At 38.4% G+C, this 19989-nt stretch overlaps 1 protein-coding gene across 1 annotated transcript in view; it reads right to left on the minus strand.

Moving 5' to 3' along the window:
- Positions 1-19989, minus strand: part of DCDC2 (doublecortin domain containing 2) — a 154877-nt gene that overhangs the window by 19143 nt on the left and 115745 nt on the right. Inside the window, exon 8 of the mRNA XM_027128194.1 lies at positions 106-206. Coding sequence (XP_026983995.1) covers positions 106-206 — 101 coding nt within the window. The remainder of the gene's footprint in view (positions 1-105; positions 207-19989) is intronic.

Below are 19989 nucleotides of genomic sequence, written 5' to 3' on the forward strand. Positions count from 1 at the left end.
AGCGTTTAACTCGCATCTGCATAAGAACAGCACAGGGCAGGTAACACAAAACTTGAAAGAAAAATAGTATTTGGTTTACACATATTTTTAAGGCATGGAGACTACCTGGTCAAGTGGAATCTCAACTTGAGTATCTTCATCTTCTTGGACTTCTGCAGCCCCCCGCGTTTCTGATCTTTCCTCTCCAGCTTTGAAAACGCCTTCATCTATTGAGAGAAATACACAGTGAGAATCAAAATCCAATTGTGACATCGTGTGGCTGAATGTTGAAATTACAGTCAAATCCCTAATGAAGGTTATTTTTTGTAGGTATTCTGATTCCCCTTGTATTGACAAGATTTTTGTAGCCCCCATTTCTTCTATATTTTCATTGGGAAAAGGTTCAGTGACCAAAACAAGGCTGACCCAGAAGAGCAGGGCTATTTTCCAGCCTCTCCTCACCCCCTGGCTACTGATTTAATAACACAGTGCTTGGGAAAACTGGACAGCTACATGTAAAAGAATGAAATCCGAACACTCCCTAACACCATACACAAAAATAAACTCAAAATGGATTAAAGACCTAAATGTAAGGCCAGACACCATCAAACTCTTAGAGGAAAAGAGAGGCAGAACACTCTATGAAATAAATCACAGCAGGATCCTTTTTGACCCACCTCCTAGAGAAATGGAAATAAAAACAAAAATAAACAAATGGGACCTAACGAAACTTAAAGGTTTTTGCACAGCAATGGTAACCATAAACAAGACGAAAAGACAACCCTCAGAATGGGAGAAAATATTTGCAAATGAAGCAACTGACAAAGGATTAATCTCCAAAACATACAAGCAACTCATGCAGCTCAATATCAAGAAAAAAAACAACCCAACCCAAAAATGGGCAGAAGATCTAAATAGACATTTCTCCAAAGAAGATATACAGATTGCCAACAAACACATGAAAGAATGCTCAACATCACTAATCATTAGAGAAATGCAAATCAAAACTACAATGAGATATCATCTCACACCGGTCAGAATGGCCATCATCAAAAAGTCTACAAACAATAAATGCTGGAGAGGGTGTGGAGAAAACGGAACCCTCTTGGACTGTTGGTGGGAATGTAAATTGATACAGCCACTATGGAGAACAGTATGGAGGTTCCTTAAAAACTAAAAATAGAACTACCATACGACCCAGCAATCCCACTACTGGGCATATACGCTGAGAAAACCATAATTCAAAAAGAGTTATGTACCACAATGTTCATTGCAGCTCTATTTACAATAGCCAGGGCATGGAAGCAACCTAAGTGTCCATCGACAGATGAATGGATAAAGAAGATGTGGCACATATATACAACGGAATTACTCAGCCATAAAAAGGAACGAAACTGAGTTATTTTTAGTGAGGTGGATGGACCTAGAGACTGTCATACATAGTGAAGTAAGTCAGAAAGAGAAAAACAAATACCGTATGCTAACACATATATATGGAATCTAAAAGAAAATGGTCAGAAGAACCTAGGGGCAAGATGGGAATAAAGATGCAGACCTACTAGAGAATGGACTTGAGGATATGGGGAGGGGGAAGGGTAAGCTGGGACAAAGTGAGAGAGTGGCATGGACATATATACACTACCAAATGTAAAATAGATAGCTAGTGGGAAGCAGCCGCATAGCACAGGGAGATCAGCTCCGTGCTTTGTGACCACCTAGAGGGGTGGGATAGGGACGGTGGGAGGGAGGGAGATGCAAGAGGGAAGAGATATGGGGACATATGTATATGTATAAGTGATTCACTTTGCTATAAAGCAGAAACTGACACACCATTGTAAAGCAATTATACTCTAATAAAGATGTTAAAAAATAAAAAAAAATTAAAAATAAATAAATAAAAGAGAATTGGATTAAAAAAATAAGCCAGTGTTGGGAAAAAATAAAAAATAACACAGCCTTGTACAAGTACTTAGATGGGAAGGATTTCCTACCTATTACCTCTGCTCTCTCCTCCTAGCCCTGAAACAGTGATGATGCTTGATGTTTGAAAATACTCCTTTTAGAAGTTTGCCTTTCCCAAAAGAATGTTATACACTGAAATAATGTATTGGAATAATTCTCTCTATTCAGAGTAATATAAAAAAATATTTTTTACTGTACCAGGATCATAGAGCTGACTCCACATCTCACACAAATCAATCTTTTACTCTGAAGGTGTCCACAGTATTTTCACAGCCTATGTCTTAAAACACTTAACTATAAAATGTAACCCAAATTTCTAAGACTTCAGGTTAAGCTCCTTCGACTTGTTCTCCCACTGGAAGCAATAAGGGCTGTTTTCCATATTTGAAGTAGTTTTAATGTCTTCCCTCCGTCTTCTCTTCTCCAGGCCAAGTAATCAAAGAATCACAGGACCATTTGTCATTCTGTCCATCTATTTGCCTCAAGACAGGTCTAATGCTTCAGTCATTCGCATGGATGTTTTCTCTGCCCAATCATTTAAAATCCCTGGGCATGGAGATTTCACCTCCTTGTCTGATCCTCTATTCCAGTATTTGATTACCCTTACAGTCTAGAAAATGTTTTTTTCTTTTGTCTTAAAACCACTTCTATTTCTCAGATGGAAGCTTGTTTCCCAGAGCACAAATAGTTAACACATTTCACATGATAATACTTCATATTGTTAAAGTTATGAAGTCACTCTTAATTAAGCATAAAATATGTCTTTACCTTCACTGAGGATCAATTATATGTAAGGCACAATATGAGTCGATGTGACCTCCTAGGATATAAATGAGATGTAGACTTTTTCCAGTTGCTTACAGACCAATGAGTAGACAGAAATACATACACACCACTAATAAGGTGCCCTGAGGTAAGAGGCATAAGGGCTATGGCAGGCCCTAGTGGAAGCTTAGAAGGTACAGCCAAGTGAAAAAGGAAGGAAGGAAGAGAGAGAGGAAATATAACCAAACTCAAGCCCTTTTTTTTTCTCCTAGAGAAACAATTTTCCCTTTTAATTACTTTTTAATTACTTCTCTACTATCCTTTTCAAAAACCAGGAACAACAGAGCTATCCCCAAAGCTGATTAGACATGTTAGATTAATTTACATGGATTAATTCCATTTTTTATTGAAGTATAATTTACAATGTTGTGTTAGTTTCAAGCGTACAGCAAAGTGGTTCAGTTATACATATATACTATTTTTCATATTCTTTTCTATTATAGGCTATTACAAGATATTGAATATAGTTCCCTATGCTATACAGTAGGTCCTTATTATTTAACTATTTTATATATAGTAGTGTGTATATGTTAATCCCAAACTCCTAATTTATCTCCCCGCCCCCTCCTGCCACTACCCCCTTTGGTAACCATAAGTTTGTTTTCTATGTCTGTGAGTCTTTCTGTTTCGTAAATAATGAATTTACGAAACAGAAAGATGTGTTTCTAAAGATGTGTCATACTTTAGATGTGTTTCTAAAGATGTGTCATACTTTAGATTCCACATATAAATGATATCATATGATATTTGTCTTTCTCTAACTTACTTCACTTAATATGATAATCTCTAGGTCCATCCATGCTGCTGCAACTGGCATTATTCTTTTTTATGGCTAACATTCCATCGTGTATATATACCACATCTTCTTTATCCATTCATCTGTCATTTTGAGGATTACCTGCAGCAATAATTTAATCCCAGACTGGTTTTTACTCTCAGCCAACAACCTTGTCACCTAATAATCCTTTCCTTCCACCAGCTCATGTGTGCATAAGCAATCCAAGGTAATTTTTCATTCACTAGAGTTTTCTCAGTTAAATCATCCTGTGTATATATTAATTGAAAAAAAAAAATATATATATATATATATACATACAGGAATCACTAAACAATCATCACCAAAATGATGATTTCTGCATAGGCAGCAGCTATTTTGGGTTATCTCTGCAACCCATCTCCCCAAGGACACAGCTCACCTAGCAGGTCTAATGATTCTGTCCTAACTCCATAGCATCTTATAACTCAGAGCATGGAGGCAAACGAAACTGCAGTTCAGCAATATCAGAAAAAAGAATATAGAAAACAAAACAATATGTGATGATGTTCTCATGTATTTGGCCTGGAGTAAATGCAAAGTTATGGTCACAAGCTCAACAAAGCAATCCTTGAGCTAAGAAAAGTACAGGGAAGGACACTTCAAAGGGCAAGGAAAATAGTTTACAATTATTCTGTCCTAAAAGAAGTGAAAGGGAGTAATCCAAGTCTATAAAATTGGAGTCAACAGGATAGGGCAAGCTGATGTTTGTCTCTCCATCAAATTCTGGAACACAGAACTCAAGGAAATAATAAACATTACATTGATGGTAGAAAACATTAATTAAATGATAGAAAAATAAATTCCACTTTATTCACATGTGGAGTCCATAATTCTGAGAATGTATAGAGGCAGAATAAACTAATTTCAAATAGGGTTGCACATTTTATCAAATGTTCTCTCCAAAATGGTTTAAAAAGGAAAGTTAAGGTGTGTCTGACATTCATTTCCACCTTCTGAAATACCTTAGAAGACAACAATCATACTCATCCACAAAGTGTCCCTGGAGTCAACCGTCTGAGATAGATGCTGGTCTCAGTAGACTATGACCTATGTCCATGACTTTTTTGGACAACGTTTTTTCATCCAAGTATGGCACCTGCTTTCAAGGGAACCACAAAGAGAAACCTACAGATACCAGAGAAATATATTGTTAATGCTCACATTCAATGAAATGTTTAACTGTATCCAAGCAGAGCTCTGAATGGCTTGCAGATGTGTTTTAGGATAAACATTTCACAAGAAAAGAAGAATGAGATCAATAATAACAAATAAAATGGAAAGGGCACTGAGATGGAAAATGGCAACCATAATGATATAAACAGCAAGGAGACAAATCAACAAAGCTCAACATTGAGTATGGTGACAAAAAGAGAAAATACGAAGATAAAAGTGTTTGGTTGAGCCATGGTGTAGGATTTGTTCACCACTAAATGGAGATGTGTAAGCCACCTCCTTCAGCAGCACAGAGCAAGAAAGTAAGGTTGGAAAGGAATTCACAGAAATAAACAGTGATGGAAAAAAGAAAAGCAAGAAAGTTACTTTGTGATACGAAAAAGGACTTGAATTTTTATTAAAAATGTTACATAAAATTTAAAATAGGGGAATATGAATTTCCAGGGGAAATATTTTTAAATAGCATTTTCTGATTATAGATTATTTAAGACACATGTATGCATTTTAGAAAACTTGGAAGATGAAGAAAATAAAGGTCCTAATCTCCTGATCCAGAGTTTCTCTCTCGCTCTCTCACACACTCATAAAACTGAGATACTAATGTATATATAATTTCAAGAGATTTTTAAACTTTGAAATCATATCATGAGCATTTCCCACATCATTAAATGTTATCTGAACACATAATAAATTGGTGGTACCATGCTGTAATTAATGGACAATGAACCTGGATTCTTGCGTCATCCCATACTTAGAAAAGCACTAAAACCATTAACTAAGATGTCTGTTCCTCACAACTAGCTAGCAATAACCTTCTGTCAAGATGAGCGCTTGAATTGGGTGATTGGGATTGACATGTATACACTGATGTGTATAAAATTGATGACTAAAAAGAGCCTACTGTATAAAAAAGTAAATTAAATTAAATTAAAAAAAAAAGCTGAGCGCTTGATTGCATATATCCCTTTGTCAAAATCATATATATGTACTGGCCTCCCCCCTTTACCTCTTCAAATAGTTCTCAGAGCTCTCAGAGACTGTCTTCCAGGTTATAATCCACAGATTGGCTCAAATAAAATTCTCCATTTCTTGCTTAGATTGGCTATTGACTTATTATTTCCACTGAAAATACTATCTTTTTTCCTATATGAACATACTACGATAAACTTTAATTTCTAAATTAGGCACAGTAAGAGAATATCCGAATTGCCAGCATCACTACTCTTGCACTTTGGGGCCATTATTCAGTAAAATAAGGGTTACTTCAAACACAAGCACTGCAATACCTCTACAGTCGATCTAATAACCAAGAGAGTCTTTAGACTGAAGTATCTAAAGAGCGGGCCACACCAGACAAAGGGATGCTTCACCTCTCAGATCGGAAGAGGTGGGAGAGCACAAGATTTCACGGCGCTTCTCAGAACAGCCTGAAATTTAAAACATGTCAACATAATAAAGGCCATGTATGACAAACCCACAGCCAACATCGTTCCCAATGGTGAAAAACTGAAACCACTTCCTCTAACATCAGGAACAAGAAAAGGGTGCCCACTCTCACCACTATTATTCAATATAGTTTTGGAAGTTTTAGCCACGGTAATCAGAGAAGAAAAAGAAATAAAAGGAATCCAAATCGGAAGTGAAGAAGTAAAGCTGTCACTGTTTGCAGATGACATGATACTTTACATAGAGAATCCTAAAGATGGTACCAGAAAACTACTAGAACTAATCAATAAATTTGGTAAAGTAGCAGGATACAAAATTAATGCACAGAAATCTCTTGCATTCCTACATGCTAATGATGAAAAATCTGAAAGAGAAATTAAGGAAACACTCTCATTTACCATTGCAACAAAAAGAATAAAATACCTAGGAATAAACCTATCTAAGGAGACAAAAGACCTGTATACAGAAAACTATAAGACACTGATGAAAGAAATTAAAGATGATACAAACAGATGGAGAGATATAGCATGTTCTTGGATTGGAAGAATCACCAATGTGAAAGTAATTATACTACCCAAAGCAATCTACAGATTCAGTGCAATCCCTAACAAACTACCAGTGGCATTTTTCACAGAACTAGAACAAAAAATTTCACAATTTGTATGGAAACACGAAAGACCCCGAATAGCCTAAGCAATCTTGAGAAAGAAATACGGAACTGGAGGATCCAAGCTCCCTGACTTCAAGCTATACTACAAAGCTACAGTAATCAAGACAGTATGGTACTGGCACAAAAACAGAAATATAGATCAATGGAACAGGATAGAAAGCCCAGAGACACACACATATGGTCACCTTATTTTTGATAAAGGAGGCAAGAATATACCATGGAGAAAAGACAGCCTCTTCAATAAGTGGTGCTGGGAAAACTGGACAGCTACATGTAAAAGAATGAAAATAGAACACTCCCTAACACCATACACAAAAATAAACTCAAAATGGACTAAAGACCTAAATGTAAGCCCAGACACTATAAAACTCTTAGAGGAAAAGAGAGGCAGAACACTCTATGACATAAATCACAGCAAGATCCTTTTTGACCCACCTCCTAGAGAAATGGAAATAAACACAAAAATAAACAAATGGGACCTAATGAAACTTAAAAGCTTTTGCACAGCAAAGGAAACCATAAACAAGACGAAAAGACAACTCTCAGAATGGGAGAAAATATTTGCAAACAAAGCAACTGACAAAGGAATAATCTCCAAAACATACAGCAGCTCATGCAGCTCAATATGAAAAAAACAAACAACCCAATCCAAAAATGGGCAAAAGACCTAAATAGACAGTTCTCCAAAGAAGATATACAAATTGCCAATAAACACATGAAAGGATGCTCAACATCACTAATCATTAGAGAAATGCAAATCAAAACTACAGTGAGGTATCACCTCACACCGGTCAGAATGGCCATCATCATAAAGTCTATAAACAATAAATGCTGGAGAGGGTGTGGAGAAAAGGGAACCCTCTTGCACCCTCTAACACACCATTGTGTAGCAATTATACTCCAATAAAGATGTAAAACACAAAACTAAAAATGTATAAATTGAAGAAGTAAAATAAAACTTATGAACTGTTGTTTCTGGAATTTTCCATTTACTATTTTCAAACCACAGTTGACTGCAGAAAGCAAAACCACAGGTAAGGGGGAACTACTGTACTTCATCCAGGGCCAAGATCAGTGAGCCAATGTGAATGTTCAAAAATATGATGAACATTCATGATGAGTGTTCAAAGTTATGTGAACGCTCAAGATGAAAGTTCAAAAGCAGGCCTGAAAACCAGGAAATTAACACCAAAGGATTGCCAGCAAGGCCACAATACAATGGTAAAGAATTTGAACGATACAATATGTTCCCCTTCTGTCAGTGCCACAGTAAAAAGCAACTAAAAAGGGGAGGGGGCGGATAAATTGGTAGATTGGGATTGACATATACACACTACTAAATATAAAACAGGTAACTAATAAGAACCTGCTGTATAGCACAGGGAACTCTTCAATACTCTGTAATGCGCTATATGGGAAAAGAATCTAAAAAAGAGTGGGTATATGTATATGTATAACTGATTCACTTTGCTGTACACCTGAAACTAACACAACAATGTAAATCAACTATACTCCACTAAAAATTAATTTAAAAAAAGAAAATCACACACAAAAAAGCAACTAAAGACACACTCCATGGAAGAAGGTAAAGATGCAACATTAAAAACTTAAAACACCTTCTTGCAAGGATAGATTACACAAGAAATTTAAGTTTTTACAAAAATATTCAGTTTTTCATCGAGGGCAATATTATGCAAGCACTTCAAAACCTTACATTTTCCCTTTATTACGACTGCTCGTTTAAACTGGCACAGTAAATTTAGATCATAACAGCAATCGTTATGCACAATCGTTGTATAGTTATTGCTATAAATAGCTCAGACGTCCTAACCACAACTCACTAAGGGTAGTTGCCAGCTAGGGTAGGGGGTTTAGCCTCTAATGGGACACATGATTAGTTTTAGCGTCCCTCAGGATTTTCATAAAAACAGAAGTTTAGTCTTACTCGATCCCAATGTCAACAGGTAAGTGTTCCTTTTTGCCATATACCGTCCATCTGTGAAATTTTGGTGTGCCAATAATCGTCTGGCACACATTCAAGATTTCTTCTAATCCCCTTATAATAAGCTTTAACATAATTTTCAACTGCTCATGAAATTATTTCTTGTTTGAGTCTTAGCAATTTTGCTTCCTCTAAATTTAATTGTACATTGTAAATGTAATAATGGAATGCCTGTACATCATAGAAAAATAAACTTTTCTTCTATAGGTAGGAAAAAGTAGGTTTTTGGAAAAAAAGTGATAATGCAATGATTTCTCATCTCAAAATGCCCCACCCTAGCTGAACACCTCACGGTAAGCTGTCTAAAATCACTGCCTCCATCCCTTACCCACGTACTTAGCCCCACACCTAGTCCAACCTCTGTAGCAGCATCTCATAAAGACTGCTCTTGTCAAAATCAGTGACCATAATGGTCACCTTTATGTTCTCATCTTACTTGATCTCTTAGCAGCTTTTAATATAAGCGATCTTTCTCTCTCTCTTTCTGTCTACCTATCTATTTGTCTGTCTGTCTATTTCTCCATTTCACTCTGGTTTCAGCAGAATCAACAGATACTTCTCTTCAGTCTTCTTGGTCAACCTATCCTTCTCTGTTCAACTTCTAAGTGTTGCAGTACCCCCAGAGCTATATCGTGAGTCTACTTCTCTATTTACACACGCTTCTTAGATAATCTCATCCTGATGATGGCTTGAATACCATTAATATGTCAACGACTCTCTAATCTATTCAATATACCAGCCTCTTCATAGGTCCCCAAGCTCATATAACCTATTGCCTAACTTGACCACTTGCCTTGGATGTCTAATGGGCATCTCAAACTTAACATGGTCATAAGAGAACTCCAGGTCCCCACTGTAAACTATTCATCCTCTATATTCCTCATCCCATGACATGGTACCTCCACCCAACCCCCAAATCTGGAAATTATCCTTACTGCCATCTTGTTCTCACTCCCTATATCCATTCCATTCTTGGCCTGTCAATTCAATCTCCTTTTAAATATATCCCGAATATGTGAATATTATTTCCAGCTCCACTATTAGCTTGGTTTAATCACCACTATCTGTTGGATGGGCTATTACAACAGCTTACAAATTAGTGCTCCTCTTCTTCTACTCTTGCTTTCCTCTGAATCATTCACCACACAAAAGCCAAGTAATATTAATAGGTTATAAAAATTACCTGGAAACTCTGACACTTTCCAACATACATAGAATCCAAGTTCCTTACCATGGCTTACAGAAATGTGTTCTGGTCCTGAACTCCCTCTTAGACCACATTTCATACCAATTTCCCTTTGCCATTAAACTCCAGGTACATTTTGTTTCTCCAGCAGAAAACCCATTGCTACCTTATGGCTTTGCCCTTTTTACACCTTCTACCTGGAATGTTCTTTCCTCCCTTTTCCCAAGGTAAGCTGCTCTTTCTCATTCAGATCTCAGGAAACCCTCCTGCAGTTCAAGGAGTCACCCAGTCATTCATATTGCTCTGTTTTAATTCTCTCTCACTAGCACTTATTACTACCTGATATTTTTCTTGTTTATTTGGTGTTTTAGTGTTTGTCAGTCTCCACCAAAGTGCAGGCTCCAAGAGAGCAGGTACCACACCCATACTGTTCACTGCTCTGTAGCTAGCATGTAATAGAGCTCAGCACACAGGTGTTCAAAAGGTGTTTGTTGAAAGAATAAACAGCAGGCACTCAAAAATATTTGCTGCATTGAGACAGAATGTAAGGAGAGTACAATTTAAAAGCCGCTAGTCCAGCCCACTAATTCTCTGTGTTGCCCCAATCTGGCCACGCTTGGCACTACAGCTTTTTTTTTTTTTTCCGGTACGTGGGCCTCTCACTGCCGCGGCCCCTCCCGCTGCGGAGCACAGGCTCCGGATGCGCAGGCTCAGCGGCCATGGCTCACGGGCCCAGCTGCTCCGCGGCATGTGGGATCTTCCCGGACCGGGGCACGAACCCATGTCCCCCGCATCAGCAGGCGGACTCCCAACCACTGCGCCACCAGGGAAGCCCGGCAGTACAGCATTTTGAGGAGGAGGACAAAGAGGGGTGAAGAGACAGAAGACTGGAGTACACCTACACAGGGATCAATAAATTAGGCTATGTGTGGTAAGTGAGATAATACCCGCCCCCCCCCCATGTCTCCATCCTAATCCTCAGAAACTGAATATATTACATCGCATGGCAGAGGTGAATTAAGGTAGCAGATGGAATTGCTAATCAGCTGACCTTCAGATGGGGAGATTATCCTGGATTATGCAGGTGGACCCAATGCAGCCACAAAGGTCCCTGTAAGTCAAAGAGAGGGGCAGGGGAACCAGTGTCAGGGTGATGTGATGTGAGGAGTTGACTGACCATTGCTGGCTTTGAAGATGGAAGGGGGCCATAAACGAGGGAATTGCAGACAACCTCTAAAAACTGGAAAAAGGTAAGAATTGAAACTTTCCTGTTAGAGATTCTAGAAGGAATAAAGCCTCACCAACACTGTGATTACAGCCCAGTGAGGACCCTTTTGGAATTCTGACCTCCAGAACACTAAGATAATAAGCATGTGCTGTTTTAAGGCACCATGTTCGTGGTAATTTGTTACAGCAGCAATAGGCAACTAATACACCATGTGTCCAAAAACTATGGTCTAGAAAGAATACTGGGGCAGTAGCCCCTGCACATCCCCTTTCTGACTCCTTCAGGTACTTGCTGGGTGAGGGCAGGCAGCTGAGACACCCCCTCTTCCTCCTGCTGTGAAGGCAGTGGTCCAAAAACCTCCTGCAAGTCCTCTGCCTCCTGTTTTCCGTCTCTAAATGTTACTACCTCTCTCTCTCTCTCTCCCTCCCCTACAATGTACAAAAAAACACCACTCCAGATACCCACATCTGCCAGAAAGAAGAAAAGGGATTCGATTTTTTTAAGTCCTCCCCTACCCTAAAACCTTCGTAATAAAAGCCATTTGCTAACAAACTAAAGAGCGAGGATAAATTTGATACACAATACTGCTCTCATTCAATTACTACACTGAGGATCAAATTCGATGCTTGGATGCCCACTACACTGCAATTCAGCTCTAATCTTTTTTCTTTGAATCATGAATAGACATTTTAGTGTATATTACACAGCAAAGCAATAACAAACACTCTAGTAAAAATAAAAATGCTCCTCAATTATTTTTCACTTATCCCTTATGAATTTTATTGCCTAAAAAATGAAAGCAGAGCTGCTGAGGTAGGGCAGTCATGTCATTAGTGTGTAGCTCGTAATAAATAAGAATCTGTTTCCCGTACAGAAATGGCAAACTAGTGCTTGTGCATTTTTAGCCTTTCTGCAACTAGAACGGCTGAAATGAAAGCATTTTCTAGTTTCAGTACATCAATGTGTTAGTTTAGTAACTATGTTAAAATTTTAATGTTAAGAAAAGTTACCAAATAATTAATGAATGATACATTCAGGTAATTGCTAATAATCAGTATTTAAGCCCAACGATCTTGTTTAAAGGATACTTTCTCACCAGAATTATTAAAAGTTCTTTTAAAATAATACTATAAACCATATTTGAATGTATTCAGTGTTTGAAACTGATTGGAACTTACCAGGATAAATAAAAAGAAAAATAACAGAGTTAACGCCCAGTTTTAAATACTTTATGGAAATATTAGATATCTATTAAGTGGAAGCTCTTTTTGTAAGCAGGAAAGTTTAGCGTGACTATAAACATTTTACTATGATTTACTACTGAGACTTTCTCATAAAAATGTTAAATTAAAAACAAAATATTAATTTTAAAAAGCAGCTCATTAAATCCAGTAGATTACTGAGAAAAAAATGTGAGCAACAAGGAGCTCACGGCTTTCAGTATATAAGATAATATTCTAAGAAGAAAAAAGTATATAGATCTGTTTAAGAGGAAGATTATGCTGTCTTTGTGTCACATCAGTTACCAGAGGCGTAATTCGAAGTAAAATTGGTAAGAAAGTGACATACAAATTATTTTCATTAGCTAATGCTAATGTGAACTATATTCATATGTGAAATATATTGAATTTCCAATAAAACCCTTCTTAGATACAGATTGTTGTCATCACAACATCTTAATGAAATTGAAAGAAAGCACTTCCAGAAAGGTAACTCTATGTGAAGTTTAGCAAGTAGGGAGGTGGAGAGGAAGAGGGATTCCCATGTGATAACACTTCCTGATGAAAGGATGCTGGCCAGCCCTCCTCTGATCCTTATAACAACTTGCACAATATCTTCCTCACACCACTCACCTGAACTAAAGAATATTATCATTAGGCAGAATGAAAAACTAATCAAATAACAGCTAATATTCTGAGTGTATCTAACTTAGTACAGCCATATTACCCGAAAGTTTTTTAATCACTAATTGTCTCCATATGTTTCATTCTGACCCATAAACTCAAATGGAAACTCTTTACAGGAACAAGAATATCACAAGTGATATTTTTCTTTGGCAATTTAGAATATTACATGAAAATAACTTTATCCATCCACTTAGATAGGCTGAGTTTACTTAACTGCAGCTTGAAGTGTATCTGGCTTCTTTCTATTTCCTGACTCCCACTCCAGGTATTAAATATCATCTGTTATGCAACTGATGTTTAAATGTGACTATTAACTCTTTGCATAGACTTGATCTTAACCACCATGGTTAGTTCACCTTGACTTTAAATGGGTATAACACAATTTTCTAAGTGTAGACAGAAAGTAAAAGTAGGATTATTATCATTGATTTCCCCAGATCAAAGGTAATTTTGTTCTTATCCCTTCATTTCTAGTTTATTCTTTTCAGATACAGATGTTTTAGATTTTCATCAAAATCAGCAATATTCAAAGTACAAAGACTAAAACACATATATATAATATGTAGAATTCATGACAAATTATTTTATAATCTATATAAATTTTGATATACTTTATAAAGTCCATAACAGATACATGGATCTGAGAAAAATAAAATACTGAGTTGGTTTACCTAAGCCAACAAGTATATGTAGCTATATTTTTTTTTTCATTTCTAATTTTGTAACCTTATAAAAATTACACTGCAAATTAGTTTTAGTTTATCAGAATAATTGAATTGTTCCTCAATGGACCCCAGTGACTTGACGTGACTTAATAAGTGTCCGAAAAATCATGATTCCTATTCTTAATTCTGGCTGGTCCAACTACCTCCAAATGACCTTGCATATTTCAGTCTGTAAAAGAGTTAGCCATACTCAAATTACTTCTCTACCCTAGAAAATGTATCAAGGTAACAAATGGCGTACTTGCATATAACAGAAATACACAGTACTCTTAAATTCCTCAATTTTTTGTTCATTCATTCATTCATTTACTGTGCCAATATTTACCAAACCTTCTCATGCCCAGGCATGTGCTGGATACCAGCCACGGAAGAGATGAACAAGGCACTGGTCTCAAGATGCTTACTGTCTACTAGAAATTTAAATGGAAAAATCAGTAGAACAGAATGATAAATGTAACTAGTGCTACACTGGCTGTCAAGAGTTCAGAGAGGTAGGCAAGGGTGACAGGTGGGCGTGGTGGTCAGTCAAAGAAGGCTTCTGAGAGACAGAAGCTACAAATCAAAAGACAAGTAGAATTAGTTACTGAGGAGCAGAGGAAGGGCATTCTAGACAGCAAGATCAGTATATGCAAAGACTCAGAGGCACTGGAATGCATGGTCTGTTCCAGGGACTGCAGTCAGATGAGCACGGCTGCAGCAAGGAGGCAGGGATGATTCAGACAACCTTGACTGACAAAGCCAAAAATCTGAACTTGAGCCTGAAGATGATGAAGAGGAACTGAAGGACTTGATGCAGGAAGCATCGGGTTGGGGGAGTGCCCTGGAAAGAGGGCTGCCTAGGAGGAAGGGAGTGCGGATTCATGGCAGGGTGGGTGTGGAGGGGAAGATAAGGAAGGAAGGTATTACTCAAGGGTCTCTAGGACGATATTGCTGATGTGGAGATAACGGGTCAGAGTGAGAAGATTAGCCAGGATTGTAGAAAGGAAAGCCTGTAATATGGGTCAGACTGAAGTGAAAGAAGGCTGGTATCCTGGAGAGTTCAAAGAAATGGAATGGGAAATAAAGTATGGAACGATGGGTCATGAGATTCTGAAGCACAGAACCCACAGCCCCCATTGGGGTAGTGGGACAGGCACTGTTCTGTGGGGTTGTGGAGACACACTAGACATTGCAGGTCCTGAATGAAGGCATTGGCAGCAGGATGGAAAGGAGCGGACATGAGAGACACGTAAAGGTACTGACAGGACTCCGTGACTGCCTGGATGTGTGAGGTGAGAGAGATGGAAGAGTCAAAGCGGGAATCTAAGGTTTATGGCTTGGGTGTCTCAGTGGTTAGGAGAGCTATTTATCAAGACAAGGGACGGAAAAGGAAGGGGGTGGGTGTGGTTAAGAAGGGAGAGTATGAGTTCTGATTTTCGTATGCTGCTTTGAGTCCCCTGTTAGGCATCTTGAAAGACATGTCAATTAAGTGGTTGGAAATATAAATCTGTTAACTAGGATGAAGTTCTAGGTTAAGGATACTGATTTGGAAACTGTCAGAGTACAGTTGGTAAATAAAGCCAAGGGTCTGGGAGAGAACTTGGAATGAAAATAGAAGACGGCTGGGGGCAGAATTCTAGAAAAAAAAATTGAAGGGGGCTTCCCTGGTGGCGCAGTGGTTGAGAATCTGCCTGCTAATGCAGGGGACATGGGTTCGAGCCCTGGTCTGGGAAGATCCCACATGCCGCGGAGCAGCTGGGCCCGTGAGCCACAACTGCTGAGCCTGCGCGTCTGGAGCCTGTGCTCCACAACAAGAGAGGCCGTGATAGTGGGAGGCCCGCGCACCGCAGTGAAGAGTGGCCTCCGCTTGCCACAACTAGAGGAGGCCCTCACACAGAAACGAAGACCCAACACAGCAAAAATAAATTAATTAATTAATAAACTCCTACCCCCAACATCTTCTTAAAAAAAAAAAAATTGAAGGGATGGGAAGAAGAGGAACTCACAAAGATTGAAAAGAAATAAGGAAAGAACAAGAAAAAATAAGAGTGAGATGTTACGGAAGCCATGGGAAAAGCAAAAGTCAAGTGCAAAGGAATAATCAGTATTAAAAAGTGTCCTCTGGCACCCTGATGATCTGGTCAACTAGGTGAGAGTTATTTTAGCAGAGCATAAAATATCAGATTATATTGGGGTGCAGTATAAAAGGGTGGTGCCTATCACAGAACACAGGCAATATGGACCACTCTTTCAAGATGATTGGCTGTGAAGTGGAGAAGAGAGACCATAGTCCTGTAAAACCCAACTCAGAGGCCTGAGGCCATGGAGGTAGTAAGGGCTGAACAGGGTTAAATCCCACCTCTTCTGACTCCTGCCTTCCAAAGAATTTGTCACAGATGTCAGCACCATAAAGCTGCTGCTAAATTTATGTCCCTAACGCACAAGCATGTCTAATGAAACCCAAGCACTCTAGCAGACTCAAACAATCCCCATTCACGCATGGCCAAGTTAAACCAAAACGGATTATCTTCATCTTGATAATATAAATGCAGCTGGAATTGTATTTCATGAAAATATTATCCTTACTACACAGACATTTATTGGAGTTTGAGCCTTAGCCAAAAATCCTAAATGGATTACAACATGGTAGTGTGGCTGCAGGGTGTAGGGGGGTATGGGGAGAGAAGCCTATGGGCGGCACCCATCCCAGGAAATAAGGCACCTTCAACTTGCACACCTGAGTTAAAGCATTCTATTAGCATGGTCATTCACAGTCATTTCAGACAAAGAAATGAAAGACGCCTTGGCTTCAGAAGACTACTAAGAATTCATGCAAGGAACCTAAAAACCCAAGGCTAAAAGAGAAACCAGGATTGTAAATTTTCAAAATCTATCTGCAGTTGATCAACTTGAGATGGAAGGCTGAGATACTTCTCTAAAAATTGTTTCCAAATTATATACATAGCATATACTTAAGGGATTAAATACCTAGCTCAAATATGAAAATAAAAATGAAAACGTGCATTTTTAAAAAGTTGGTTATTAATCCCAATTATTACTATATTACTCTTTCATCATCTAAGGCTCCAACATTCTTTCAACTTACTAGAATAATATGCTTTAAAATAATATGTTTGGGCTTCCCTGGTGGCGCAGTGGTTGAGAGTCCGCCTGTCGATGCAGGGACGCGGGTTTGTGCCCGGGTCCGGGAAGATCCCACATGCCGCGGAGCGGCTGGGCCCGTGAGCCATGGCCGCTGAGGCTGCGCGTCCGGAGCCTGTGCTCCGCAACGGGAGAGGCCACAACAGTGAGAGGCCCACGTACCGCAAAAAAAAAAAAACACACACAAAATAATATGTTTAACAATGCCAATCCTACTAGAAGTATAAAACAAGTATCACCACTTTCAAAGCTAGTCTAATCCTGAGACAGGTGCTAGTGATTCTGTGAACTGTGCTCCTCACTCAGGGTAAAGTGACAGGTAGTGCAAATGTGCAAATCAGTACAAATCAGTCATCCTGAATAAAGGGACTGGATAATTTTTCATCATACCTAATTGGCACAGGTAATAGACCTGAATTATTCTTTAAATCTGAGTGAGGGTGTTTTCAATTTAACTCAGCATTTTACAGATTTGTATGCTTCTATTTGCTTTAGACAGTCAAAGTGATATCTCTTTAAATGCTTAGAATTTCAGGTGTTTTAATCTGTTCCACAGCAATTTTTGAAGAGGATGCTAAATTGCTATCAGAGCTGATGCCTTGCTAAAGACATAACTTAGCTTTGATTGGTAGTTAATCTTCCATCTTAACATAAAATGGGAAGTTAAAATATACTCAATTTAGCATATCTTTGAAGACACATAAAGTACAATTCAAGAAACTGCTATCAATAAATAGTAGATAAAAACAAATTTTTTCATAAGATATTTTGCTCTGCAGTATCTGCTATGTCCCAAATTTTATTTAAAATAGCCTGAAATGGGGCTTCCCTGGTGGCGCAGTGGTTGAGAGTCTGCCTGCCAATGCAGGGGACGCGGGTTCGTGCCCCGGTCCGAGAAGATCCCACATGCCGCGGAGCGGCTGGGCCCGTGGGCCATGGCCGCTGAGCCTGCGCGTCCGGAGCCTGCGCTCCGTAACGGGAGAGGCCACAACAGTGAGAGGCCCGCATACCGCAAAAAAAAAAAAAATTAAAAAAAATAAAAAAATAATAAAAAAAAATTAAAAAAATGCCTGAAATAAATCAATTTAAATGAGTCTATTGAACTCCATGTTAAGATGATTATCCAATCATAAATATGCCCATATATTTATGTCCATGTATCAGCAATTGATAGACAATCAGATATAAAGTGACTGTCACTTTATACAGATATAAACTTAGTACCAAATTTGAGAGAATCAAGTAAACGTAAAATGTCCAGGCATCAATGGGAAGAGATCTCAACAGCTTCAGATGATAATGGGAAATATGCAAATTAGCTACAAAATAGTACTATTTATTATGAAACTATCAAGGAGTCAAAACTGATCAAAGCAAATCAGTCAGCATTTTGCTCACTTTGATTTAATGTTGTTCCAACAACAGGTATTGACGGGATATCCACCAGATTCTGCACTCTTTTCGTTTAATGTTATCACTTAGGGATTTAGTTTGGGTCTATAACAAAAATTGATGTTTGCTGTATGTTTGCAAAGATAGAAAACGTTCTCCTCTAGCATTTTAACCTATGATTGAAGTTCATCATCTAAGAATTTCATTACAAAAGGAATAATTCTGGTTCCTTAAGCTAAGGAATGGTATCTTTCAGATATCCTTGCTTCTTTTTTAACTGATAATTGACAAATACCAGTAATCTATCTGTTTTAATCTTGGAAAGGAGGAACAGAAATAAAGCAACGTTTCATTGAATTTTTCATTGAACTGTAATTTTTAAGTATTTTCATTGCATTAAGGGTGGTAAGAATTAACTTTCATTTGAATATTATAGTATTTCCCATACTTGCAGTCAGGATAAAACACAAGTATTGGTAAACCTATTTACAAATATCTATTTTAGAATAAGTGGAGATGCTTACTGTTCAGTAAAGAAACACTTTTTTCTTCAGCATTTACCTAGAGCAAGATGTAAATTAATAATAATGGTAACAATATTCACGATGATGATCATCTAATACTTATTGGATGCTTATTATACGACATACATCATTCTAAGCATATTACGTGTATTAACTCATTTAATACCATAACAGCTTTATGAAGTAATTAATAATATTTCCTGCATTTTATATATGAAAAACGGATGTCCCCTAAAGGTCGTAAGCAGCGAGTGGTGAAGCAGGATTCAGACCTAGCAATCTGACACTACAGTCTACGTTTTTTTTTTTGTTTTTTTTTTTTTTTGCGGTACGCGGGCCTCTCACCAATGTGGCCTCTCTCGCCGCGGAGCACAGGCTCTGGACACGCAGGCTCAGCGGCCATGGCTCACGGGCCCAGCCGCTCCGCGGCATGTGGGATCTTCCCGGACCGGGGCACGAACCGTGTCCCCTGCATCGGCAGGCGGACTCTCAACCACTGCGCCACCAGGGAAGCCCTACAGTCTACGTTTTTAATGGTGGGTTTCCTAATCTGCCAGTTATGACCCATTAGTGGATTGTGACATCAATTTAATGGGTTGCAACTATGTTTTTTTTTTTTAATAAGACAGAAGAAAACAAAATATTGATTGTTACGCCAGGGTCAGCTTCATGGGCATGTGACCTATACAGTCTCATAGGGCCCCATTCTATGAAAAGCCCCCAACTTGGCTTAATGATCTGCTGCCACCATCTTGAAGTTCTTAATAATTTTATCTTTGAACTTGTGTTTCATAAGTGAAGTCCAATGAGACAATGGAGCACATTCATGAGGGGAGGATATATGCATAATATGTGTGCCAATTGTTCCTTACCTTAGGGTTTGTGATGGCTGGTGAGTACAGAACTCAGGTGGACTCATCAATGGGTGGACCCATCAATCACATGGGCGACTGTCAAGACTCAAATGAGTACAGGATAAGCATGTTACGTCTGCATCTGAGAAAGGTGTGGT

The sequence above is a fragment of the Aethalodelphis obliquidens genome, unplaced genomic scaffold (assembly GCF_003676395.1).
Source record: "Aethalodelphis obliquidens isolate GAN/ISIS:26980383/991018 unplaced genomic scaffold, ASM367639v1 scaffold34, whole genome shotgun sequence".
In the NCBI taxonomy this organism is placed as follows: domain Eukaryota; kingdom Metazoa; phylum Chordata; class Mammalia; order Artiodactyla; family Delphinidae; genus Aethalodelphis; species Aethalodelphis obliquidens.